Below are 12,105 nucleotides of genomic sequence, written 5' to 3' on the forward strand. Positions count from 1 at the left end.
ATCATATAACCATAGAATGGTTTGGGGTGGAAGGGACCTTAAAAAATCACCCAGTTCCAACTCCCTTGTCATGGTTAGGGAACCTTCTGCTAGACCAGGGTACTCAGACCCACCCAGCCTGGTCTTGAACACTTCCAGGGATGGGGCATCCACAACTTCTCTGGGAAACCTGTACAGTGCCTCACCACCCTCACAGTAAAGAATTTCTCCCTAATATCCAATTTCCACGTTTTCTCCTTCAGCTTAAGGCCACAATACAGGCTGCTCATTAATGAAAATCTTGAGCACAACACAGTTCCATGTGAAGTTGGTTTCTTGAGCTGTAAAAGCAGCACAGCTGTACTGGCACACAGAAATGACCAATTTGAGAGATCTATTTGTCAAGCACAATGCCAGATCAGTACAGCTATCCTAGTCCTTGGTCTGGAGCTTGCTGAAGGACCTCTGCACTACCTACCACTGGAGTTATTGAAAGGGATCTTTTGGATTCTTTGACTTCATCTACTGTCTACCACTATCATGGTAAGGCGAGCATTTAAACCTCTCTCATGTGCTCAAAACATGTATGCAAGGAAAAAAAAAACGCTGGAGAAAATCCTACCTGTATAGAATACATGATGATTTTAAAGCAGGAAACAGCAAATTCATTAGGATCCCATAGTCTATGGTGGTCTAAATGCCTGTAAGCAAAAATTAAGAGACCTGAAATAATGACATTCTGCAGATATAACAAATGGTATCTTAGGGTTTTCTCAAAATTCATCCCAAAGGGATTATTTACTTACATAAAACTTCTAAAAAATGACTTATTAACTCACTGAGAAATCTAGAACTTAATAAAAGCATTTTTTTCAAGGTTTAGGATGTGATCACAATACATGCGGCTGAAACAGAAATGCCTGAGCTTCTAATTCCAGAAATTTAAGGAACCTTGTCACTCCAAAGATATGCAATTAAGAATATATACTGTTTCCACACAAAATGCAAGCATAAAAATGGCTGTGACATTAGATATTCACTTAAGTGAGAGATATGCTGAAGAGAATGTTGTAACACCGTGACAAACTTCTACTTTACAGAAGATAAATAATTTGTTTTTAGTCATAAGCTACAAAATAATTAGGGCTGAATGTTCCATTCAGAACAGAGACTCTAAGAACTATTTTTCTTTTCATGGTGGTTTCATGAATAAAATATGTGGAAAACAAAAAAAAGCTACTCTTTATGCATATACACCTTTACATCTGAAGCATTTCAACAGTTTCTGCAAGAAATATCAAAACAGAATCCAAATGATAAATGCACGGTTCTCTTTGTAAATGGGAGAGGAACCACAAATGACAAACTCTGTCAGAGTTTTAAGCAAATACAAGGAATTCTGCTTAAGCACTATGCTGAAAGCTATGAATAGGGCACACAAAGTTTTGCAAAAAGGAGATCTGAGTATCTGAAAAAGCATGACAAAAATAACTGCATTTTTCAATCTAGAAGACTGAAAGAAAAGGTAATTTTGGATGCATTTTAATTGCTATGATTTAGGTTTAAAAAAAACCATATGAAACCCAACAAATTCACCAAAAAACAACAAACAAACAGGCCAAACCACCAAAAAACTTTCTAACAGAAACTGAATTTAGGTTGTGTTTCTAAACAGGTATCTCAGCTACAGAATCCTTACTGCTCTGCCCTTTCTCAAAGAACCTAGGAAACACATAAAGATGCTTCAAACAGCAAGCTCAAAAGCCCACAGGTGAAAGGAATCAGTGCTCTGAACACAGGGGGACTGAATGGATGCTTAAACTTTCTCTGCCTAGAATATGGAGGTCTCAATTCACTCACTGGGCAGCTGCTCCCAGCACAGTGACCCAGCTGCGTACACAGGTCTCCTTCAAGCTTGATTAAACCAGCTGACACAAAGCCACCCTCTCCTGTGCCCTAAATTATCTTGCAGTCCACTGCAGAGCTTAAAAAAAAAAGTACTGCCATTTTGACACATTACATACCTTTAATAGAAATCTCTACAGGAAAGAATGTCAGGGATTTTAAAGGTATTTTGCCTGTCAAAATAACAACAGATTTACATTACTAAATATCAAACCTGACTACCTGTTGGGGATAACTGCCTTTCTTGTGCACACTGCAAATGCACAGGTATAATTAATCCTGCCTTGGGGTAGAAAAACAAACAAAATCACCTCTTTAAATCCTTCAGGGCATAGAGGTTTATAATGTATTTATTCATGTCTTCTTCCTTCTTAATATCATTTCAGTACAGTCCATCATTTCTTGTACATGATAGCTTATTTTAGCTAACCTATTTTATTTTTGTCTCATCAAATAGAAAATCATATTCTCCACTATTTTCTCCTGATTGGAACTCATCTCTTAATCTTTTAGGGCAGCATGTGTTTTCTGTTACCCTTGACAGTTCCTATTTATCTGCCTCAAAGATCCATTCAGGCAGATTACAGTCAACCACATCTTATATCATGTTAAAAAAAAAAAAATTCCTCTCAAAACAAGACATACAGTTTTCTTCTTCCAGAAAGGCCAAGTATTAGCTGTTTCAGGTAGATGAACTGATGGGATGACAGCAGGGGGAAGATGACAGCCTAGGTTGAAGATCTGTGTAACAGCTCAATGGGCAGCCTACTTTGTGTACTAGAATTTTCCTCCTAAGAACAGCAGTATAAGATTACTGTAGGTCACACATTTTACTGATCATAACAGAGTGTATTCAATGTAGTTTTGTTTTTGTAAAAGAGGATAAAGGGTATTTTCAGCATGGTGCATTTACTTCGTTAAAATTGAGTCACACCTTGACTCCTTTGTTTTTTTTTCAAATTACATTTATTTCAACAAAGAAGATCCAAGTAAGGTTACAAAACATTTTACTGCTGGATTAACAAATACCAAGCTGCCTTCCATTGAGATCTGTTGCATATATGTGGCAAATGTGCACAACTGGGTTTCTCAATTTAAAAGGAACAGCAGAACCAACCATGCAAATCACTTTATGGAGAGAGAGAGCCACTAATGATCCCTGAACTCCCTCTCATTGTCACACATGCAAGCAATCCTTACAGTACAAGATAAACTGATACTGAGGATTAGAAAGCATAACTGAGGCATGCATGTATGGGAATATACAAAATAATCTGCTCACGCATCATGCACCAGTCTGTTAGTATTTGAAAGCCTTGCAGAGATGATGTGATAACTGACAAGAAAGGAAATATAGTAAGATAAACAGTTTTTACACTTGGGAAGTTTTTTATATTCATTAGGTTCCTGGATCTCTTTGAATCTGCCTAATCTATTCACCACTGCAAATTCATGCTAAGTAAGTCTCAATACCTTCTGACTGTTGACACAACATAGAAAATTTTTTAAGGTAATGTTAATATAATTATTTTTTTTACTTTCATTAAGCAATTTCCCAGACTGATCTGTCAGATTCCATTAAAAATTATTATTTGAGAGTATTTAGCTACATGAAGACATTTATAACCACGGCGATTTTCTACCAAAGGCAAGGAAAATTAAGGTCAATCCAAACCTGTATCAGGAGACTGACTTCAGATTTCTACTATCTTCATTATTTTTAAATCCCTCAATCACTGAATACACCCAGTTTCATGATGACAGAAGCACTATTATCTCAGCTTTGCAAGGAAGTGATACCACGTTGCCTGATATTCCAGTGCCACATGAAGCAAATCTTCCAGTGGGGAACTGAATCTGTACCTTCAGTGTTAACATAAGAGGCCTTATCTATTGCTCCAGAGTTTTCTTAAAAGCTGTAAAATCGTTGAAAGTTGTTAGGGGAAATTGTTTCCTAATCATAGGCTAAGTCAGGTTTTTCAATCCGATAAAGTACAATGGACTCGCTAACTCGAACTTTCATCCTACCTGTTGTGCTCACTCACAAAGTGAAGCTGATTAGATACAGCACTCCCTTTTTGTTTAGGAAAAACAGATTAAAAATGCATTTTCTGCATCTCTTGTTCTTCAAAAATACTAAACCTTTACAGCAATCATTTCTAAAAAGACACATTTGGCAATTCTTCCTCAGAATGAACACAAAAATGGTGACCACAAAGACTGTCTATTTATAAAAGAGATGATATATTCTGAGCACCTGGTCATTATCTACTGATTTCAGTGCAGCATGTGGCACGCTGAGGTGAACACGCTTTGAATACATCAGGCTTTAGACTTCCAACAGGAAAAACAGGTATGACACCTTCTCAAATCCCAAACCAAGCACTAACTCTTGTCTAGGGAATCAGGAATTATTTGTAGGAAACTTCCCTGATATTAAAATGATACAAAAGACTGCAGTAACTGCACACGATGATAAAGTTTCGTGATAAACCCATCAAAAGAATTTAAAAGTGGTAAGAAAGCAGCTGCAATGTAGATCCAAATAGTCCATTCAGACTTTTTGGCACCTAACTGTTCACTCTGGTGGCAGGTATTTGAGGAATGCAAATTTTAAATCTAGAGAGGAACGAGTATTTCTTAATTAAACACTCAACTTTGCAACATTTAAAATTCTATCAGGCTGGTATAATAGGTACCTATGGAAAATAAGAGAATAGCATAATTCTTTGTATTTAATGCTTTTTGGGGAAAAACAAAAGGATACAAAAATTTTCTGCCCTCAATACCAACCCTACCTTCCTTTGCAATTTCTGTTCTTAACAGTAGTAACTTGAAAAGGACTTTTGGTAGCTTGAAAGTCCTTCAGTGTACAAATAAAATCCTTAATACTTGTGGGAAGAACTAAGACCATCTAAGAGAACGTATTCCTGTAACAGAAGCATATCTTGAAAAATCTACAAGGAGCAAGCAGCTCTTATCCCCAGGAAAAGCCAGGGTTTGAAAGTGCAGAGCTTCCTGCAAAGATTTATACATAGAACACGTGAACTTTCATAGAAACACAGAATGGTTTAGGTTGGAAGGGACTGTAAAGATCACTTAGTTCCCAACCCTGCTGTCATGGGATGGGACATCTTCCACTAGACCAGGTTGCCCAAAGCCCCATCCAACCTAGCCTTCCAACACGTCCAGGGATGGAGCATCCACAACTTCTCTGGGAAACCTGTGCCAGTGCTTCATCTCCCTCATAGAGAAGAATTTCTTCCTAATATCTAATCTAGATCTACCCTCTTTCAAGTCAAAGCCACGCCCCTATGTCCTACTGCTACACACACTTGTCATAAGTCCCTCTCCAGCTCTTTTGTGGTCCCATTTATGCATGGAAGGGGCTCTAAGGTCTTCCCAGAGCCTTCTCCAGGTTGAATAACCTCAACTCTCTCAGCCTCTCTTCATAGGACAGGTGCTCCAGGCCCCTGATCATCTTTGGGGCCTCCTCTGGACTCGCTCCAACAGGTCCATGTCTTTCTTACGCTGGGGGCCCCAGAGCCAGACACAGCACTCCAGGCGGGGTCTCACCAGAGCAGAGCAGATGGGGAGAACCCCCTCCCTCTCTGATGCAGCCCAGGACACGTTTGGCTTTCCGGGCTGTCAGAGCACATTGCCAGGTATTGCTGGGCTGTTCATCAGCAAACACTCCCAAGTCCTTTTCCCCAGGGCTGCTCTCGATCCCTTCATCCCCCAGCCTGTACTGGTTCTGGGGATTGGCCTGACTCAGGTGCAGTACCTCATGCTGAACCTCATGAGGTTTTCACAGGTCCCACCTCTCAAGCCTGTTCCTACTGTTCCTTGGGATGCCATCCCTTCCCTCTTGAGTTTGACTGCACGACACAGCTTGGTGTTACTGGACAATTTTATGAGGGTGCACTCAATCCCACTGTCTACATCACTGACAAAGATGTTAAACAGTGCTGTCCCATTACCAACCCCCGGGGAGCACCACCTGTCACTGAACTCCACTTGGACATGGAGCCTGGAAAACTTCCCTGTACGCCATGAACCCTGCTCTGCTGTGCAATGTGCCTCAACAGAGCTGGGAGATAAATGTCTGCTTTGCAACAGACATTTAACAGAAGTGAAAGAGGCAGACAACTCATATCAATGCTTGTAGCTTTTTTCACAACATATTTTTAAGGAATCAACAGGGCAAACGCACAGAACTGAAAAACATAGGACTTGACTTGGCAGTATAAATTGTAACTTTTGTTGTGCTATTTGTATTTTACTTGGTTTGTCTCTCCACTGATTGCAACACTCATCTATGGGAAATTAATATCTTGAATAAACAGATTCACGTTGGAAAAAAAGGCCATCTGAGGCAACGATCCATCCAAACCATTGTATTCACTTCTGAAATCAGTTTTCTCTGTAACTACCTTCGAGTTAATATACAGGTAACAAAGAGGTGAGATGAAAAGAGGAGCAATTTTTTGAAGAAACATGAATGAAATCCTTTGGGTTGAAAACGAGGAAGGAATTTAGTGCAACAGAAAAGAGGATGAAATAAAGAAAATCTCTTAACACGTCATGAATTTTTAACTTACGCAAAAACTGGTCTGACAGCATTATTCATATTTCCATAGGTTGCTCGTCCTAGTAGTTCTCTGAAACAATTCTCGGCCAGCAGAGCAGGATTTTCCTCTTTCTCTCCTCCTGTCGGAGAGGATGGAGGGCCTATTCTGCTGAAATAAGACAATATACATTGCTTATCCTACTGATTAATATTCAGGTTCCTTACTGTACCCATCCTTGGTACTAAACCACTCATGAGTCACACTCTTGATCTAGGCAGAAACTGTATTTCAAATATGCATCAAACCAGAATTCTGAATAAAATATTTTATTCTCTTATAGTGGGACTATAAACCCACTCAGTACTAACCATTGTATTAGTATACATTTATATGGCAAAACCAAAGGGTGCTAATACTGAGTTAAATTGTTAAATTGTTACCCTCTCCATTTTGACAAACCACTACCTGTTGCCAATGATGAACAAAGGCTGTGAAACCATGAAAAATGTCAGGCAGAATCTTAGTCATTTTGTTCAGATTAATGATCTCATTCACCTGCCCACTACTGAATCCATACTGTGTGGGTGAGTGTTAAATGAAACTCCAGTACTTCTGCACAAACAGATGGCTTGTGAGTTGAAAAAAAAAAAGTCTGACTGAAGTAATTAGAACATTATCACCCACACAGTTACCTCTAGATAGGTAGTGCAGAAGTTGGTCACCTTCTAACTGGTGTCTCCCATCACTACAATGGACAGAGCACAGCTGAGCCCCTCAGCCAAGATGGGGGTGCTGGGGTAAAAACAGTTCAGAAAGAAAGCAAACAGCTCCCCCTCAGGCACCTCCATTACTTATCAAGAAACACTGTACCTACAGGTGGTTTAAACACATTATAGAAACTTAAGTGAGGATTCATTCACCTACATTAACATTATGCACCTATGCATTAGGAGATTTATTTTAAATTGCAGAAATCAGTACACTAAATCTTTAAACATTATTTCAGCTCTGCAGAGCAAATTTGTGAGATAAATATGTTTAAAAACGTTCACCAAGAGCACAACCTTTAGTTAAGGTTCACTCTTCAGCATCATAAAACCTCAGCTTCAGAGCATTATAAAAAGTTGCAAACTGAAATACCACTAGTCAAATGAACATGTTGACATCATAGTTGTAATATATCTTCTGATAGCAAAAGATTTTCTACTGTTTCAATACTACTGAAATCTAAAAGCAGCAATATAAAAATCCTGTTGCCTCTGGTAACATCGGTGTTTCAGAATTACCACAACATTGTCAGCTTGTCAGATTTTAAAAACAGCAGAGCCTCAGGCATCCTGTTATGTAAGTAAGGAGAAATACTTTTACAAATGCACCATGATTAGAATTTTAAAAGGCATGACAATTTATATATAATCCACCACGAGTACCACTAAACTACAGCTTTATTCAATTGCTGTGCCACTTAATCTCCCTTTTTTTCCCCCCTGTATTGCCTAGAATCAGATCTAGGCAGATGGGCATCCTTCTCAGCACAGAGAAGGTACAAATGACAGTGTAGGTACTGTCATTCCCAATGCTGTTTTGACTGATTTCCTAAAACACAGCAGCATTGCAAAGGTAGGTGGGTGGGGAGGAAAAAGCAAGCAGACTGCAGAACACACAGAGCAAGGCTGTCTGGCAGAATGCCAGTTAAAATGCAGTAAAAATAAGTTATGTTTTAAGTGCTTGTATATGCAAACCTACAGAAGCTGACTTCTCAGCCCTGCCTGGAGTCTTATTTTAGAACAAGTTAAAGGATGAAATTGCAATCCAGTATTCCTCATATAAAACATTAGTCTCTGACTGCATAGGAACATTCAAAACTATCTTGTGTTGTCTGTAGGAATCACATTTTATTTTGAACAGCACCCATGTAAAAGTGTTTCTCACTAAAGTGTTCCTTGGCATTATCGATGAAGGACAATGAATAGAAAACTATGCTTTTTAGTTTTAGAGAAAAGCTTCATGCAGCCTCTCGAGTTTCCATTCCAAATGAGCAATTCATACACATTTTGTTTCACTGACTTGGCTTTTACAGAAATATCAGAAAACATCTGACAAATCCAACTTCAACACTTTAAAAAAATACTAGTATTCCCATGCATCTAGACTTTTTGTATTACCACAGGTCCAGATGGCTGAAAATGCACTGAAATGGGCAAGAGCTACTCCCTTTAGCTGCTCTACTGGCATTATTGTGGGTAATCTCTAACAGAAAAAGTGGCAACAAGGAAATGGAAGAAGGATGTGTTGAAGTTCAGCAGTTTGAACAGCAAACACCTTATCAAAGGCTTGAACTGGCTTAGAGCAACTCAGCATCTCAAGCATTAGACTTTAATACCACAAAACCAGGACTGGCCAAAAAAAATGACAGGACACGTGAAGTAAGACTTAACCACCACTCATGAGCAGAGTAGCTGCAGGATTGTTTGACTATGATTTACTAACCCTGAGAAAAAAATACATTCTAACCTACCACTAAACCAGAATTTGTATGAACATTATAGATGTATTAGAAGGATTCAAAGTCAAGTTTACAAGTGCTAGAGTGTCCTTCTGCCTGAAACAAGGCTGGCATGTTTAGTCAGTGAATTACCAATTTCATACATCCCTTCCCCATTTTAGAGATGCACATAAATAGACATACAAGTCACATCATGTCTGATAGACACATAACTAGACTGTGCACTCAGACATACGAACAAATAATGGCATCCAAGAATACAATTACCTTTTTAAAATGTTGTTTAAATAGTAAATTCTTAACTCCAAAAAGTGTCTCTTCTGACAGGTACTCAGAAGAATCTTCAATTAAGCTATTACAGTTCCACAAATTAAAATTACACTGATCTTTAAAGTAAGCTTTACCTTACATGTAGTTCAGCTTTAACCAAAAATCATTCTTTTCCATGGACCTAAGTTGGGGGTATTTTCTGGAATTTCTGCTCTTTCTCAAATAATGCTTTGATTCCATCTGCCAGAACAATATGCCTCCTACTCCTACTCTTCAAGATGTCTCTGTTTGTGCTCCACAACTATGAAGTCACTCATAAAATGAGAAATTCCGTGTAACACCACTTAGGGCCAGCAGATCAACAATTTATAAATACAGTTTTCAGCTTTTCTGTCATATGCACATCATACAAGGTCCCTACTCACCACTTAGAAAATCATTAGTCTTTTTTTTTTTCTGTTCTATGTGCATTATAGAACAAGATTCAAAGAGACAGTTCAGATATTTAAGTAACAGTTACTTTTTGACAGATTTCTTTTTCTACCACCACTATTGCATTGCTCAACAGATGATAAAAATCAGTCCTGTAGGACATATAAACTGATCTGCTTTAAGTGGTTAATCCAAATCCTACTTCATTCAGCTTTCTATCAGTAGTTAATTTATTTTGCTATATAAAGGGAAGTGCACACCTGAGGGCTCTGTAAAGAGTAACATAGGAAAGGGCCCACCTGCAGCCAGGAGCCCTCTAAGAGCAAGCAAAGGCAAACCAGATTCTCCTTGTTCAAACAGCAGCTTCAGAAACCTTAGTCTCTTACTCAAATCACTCTTCAGATGTAAAATTCAAGTAGCCATCTCAGTACATATTGTCTGGGCCCTCAGTTATATGCACAGATATAACTGGACAGACAGACAGCTATTGATTTTAGTCATTTAGCCTGAAAATTTGCTTTAGAAAAGAGACAGGTACTGGGGACTTAGAAATAAGAGAAGAAAAATAAGGCTGAGGAATGGAAAAAAAAAAAGCCACCAAAACTCAAACCAAAAAAATGAAACCTGACAGAAAGCTCAGTGAAAGCATGAAAAGTCTGTTGTTATAGAAAGGCTGTTGAGACTCTTGTCAAGCAAGTTTTGAAGCAGTGAGGGTTGGACATGGAATGAATATTTAAGCTTGCCTGCACAGCTGAAGTTGGTTTTATGGAAATTTCCCAGTGCTACCAATACACAGTTTTTACACCTACAGAGTATTTAACCTCAAATACAGACTTTTCAATTGTAAAGTGACTGGCATCTCCTCAACTTTAATAATCACAGACATCTTTTTGAAGATCTTTTTGCATACCTGGCAGGTACTATGCCTAGGAGTCATTGAAAGTAAAAAAAGAGTTTATATAAATAAACTTTAAATCCTTACTTTATGTACTGCTGCAGCCAGGACAGACAGTTGTTGCTAATGGTTAATGGGAATTAAACCTTCAATTTTTAACAAATGTAAGTAGCAAAGTCATTTGAGTCACCTAAAAGCCTGCACATAGTTATCTCTGCATCTGATACTATAAACCACAATTTTACAATTTGTATCAAGTCAAAACATGGATATACAATCTCTGGAGCAACTTTCAGGCCAATAGAAGCTAGAACATGTGAAGAAAAAGAGGTGGACACTACTTTGAGACAAGAAACATTGAGTCGTTATGCAGAGCTGTGCTATCAGTTTCAACCAGCCTCAGCTAGTAAAGTTTAGTTGCTGTTTCCACTAAAAATAAAAGAAAAAGATATCCATCACAAAAACTAAGCCTAGATACTGCTTAAAAAAACATGCCAGTGATAAGGAACAAAATTACCTGTCAATATCTTCTATTTTCTGCATGTTGAACAGCAATGATGGTACGATCTTGTCCATGTGCTGAGGTTCCCATATAGTTGCTCGAAGTTCATCGTTAACTGTTTTTCGAACCACTCCCTGAATGCCCCTGATTCCAGCAATTCGGATCCTAAGGAAGGAAAAAAAGGAATTACAGAGAACAAGAAACACAGCACCTCCTAGTATAGCTCCTTACCTACTGGGCAGCAGTAATTATGCAGGGTGGAATTCCAGTAGGTTCTCAGAAGCAGCAATCGGGAAAACTGGCCAATTCATTAAGGTTGCCCATATTTTCTCCAAACCCTTTTAAAGCCCATAAGGAACCCGACAAAACAAACAACTAAACAGAAGATGACCTGTCAGGATGGAGCTGACACTGGTCAATGAAGACTCAAAGTGTGTATACCACCTCTGACAAAAGTCATGTAGGAAAAACCCATGAACCCTTCCCCAATTTACTCCCCGTCAGTCAAAATTTTGCGCAATTTCAACCTATTCCAGTGCTGAAGAAAAACGCTGTGAAGTGACCACAGCACCACTGCAGTAACACCTGGGATCAAGTCCTTAAAATTTGAAATTAAGACAGATTAATCAGAAAAGATCTCTCCAGATTTCTTAAGGGTTCAGAAGATGAAGAGTAAAGAATGATTCTGTCCGCTTAAGCCCGATGTATAAAAGGAACCACCACTTTTATCCTAAAACTATTTGAATGAAACCAACTGAGAACTAATTAACAACAATGAAATAATAAAAAGAAAAAAATAATTTCAATAAAGGCCTTGGTCTAACTTCCAGCTGTTTTCATTATTTTGTTAAACAAAAATAGCGTGCAGGAAAATCTGTGCAATGAAATGAGTAGCAAAATACTCTTTTTTGAAATGGTAATAACGTATTAGCCATCATAATAAATGGTAGAAAGAAAATTTTACTTCTTGAGGGTAGTACAGCTGCCAGGTGAAATAAGCACAAGCTTCATTATAATTTGAAATTATTTCTATCAAAACCTGTAC

General features: G+C 38.3%; 1 protein-coding gene across 12 annotated transcripts in view; it reads right to left on the reverse strand.

The window, feature by feature from the left end:
- The window catches only part of EFR3A (EFR3 homolog A), a 76,873-nt gene that overhangs the window by 27,804 nt on the left and 36,964 nt on the right, over nt 1–12,105 (reverse strand). For 8 of the 12 annotated variants that reach the window (XM_032694015.1, XM_032694028.1, XM_032694006.1 and 5 more), the window contains 3 exons: nt 11,076–11,225; nt 6,486–6,623; nt 602–680 (listed from right to left, as the gene is read on the reverse strand). In XM_032694015.1, coding sequence (XP_032549906.1) covers nt 602–680; nt 6,486–6,623; nt 11,076–11,225 — 367 coding nt within the window. The remainder of the gene's footprint in view (nt 1–601; nt 681–6,485; nt 6,624–11,075; nt 11,226–12,105) is intronic. The other 4 variants (XM_032694037.1, XM_032694051.1, XM_032693969.1 and 1 more) reach the window with 1 other exon arrangement.

This window comes from Chiroxiphia lanceolata, chromosome 1 (genome assembly GCF_009829145.1).
Source record: "Chiroxiphia lanceolata isolate bChiLan1 chromosome 1, bChiLan1.pri, whole genome shotgun sequence".
Classification (NCBI taxonomy): domain Eukaryota; kingdom Metazoa; phylum Chordata; class Aves; order Passeriformes; family Pipridae; genus Chiroxiphia; species Chiroxiphia lanceolata.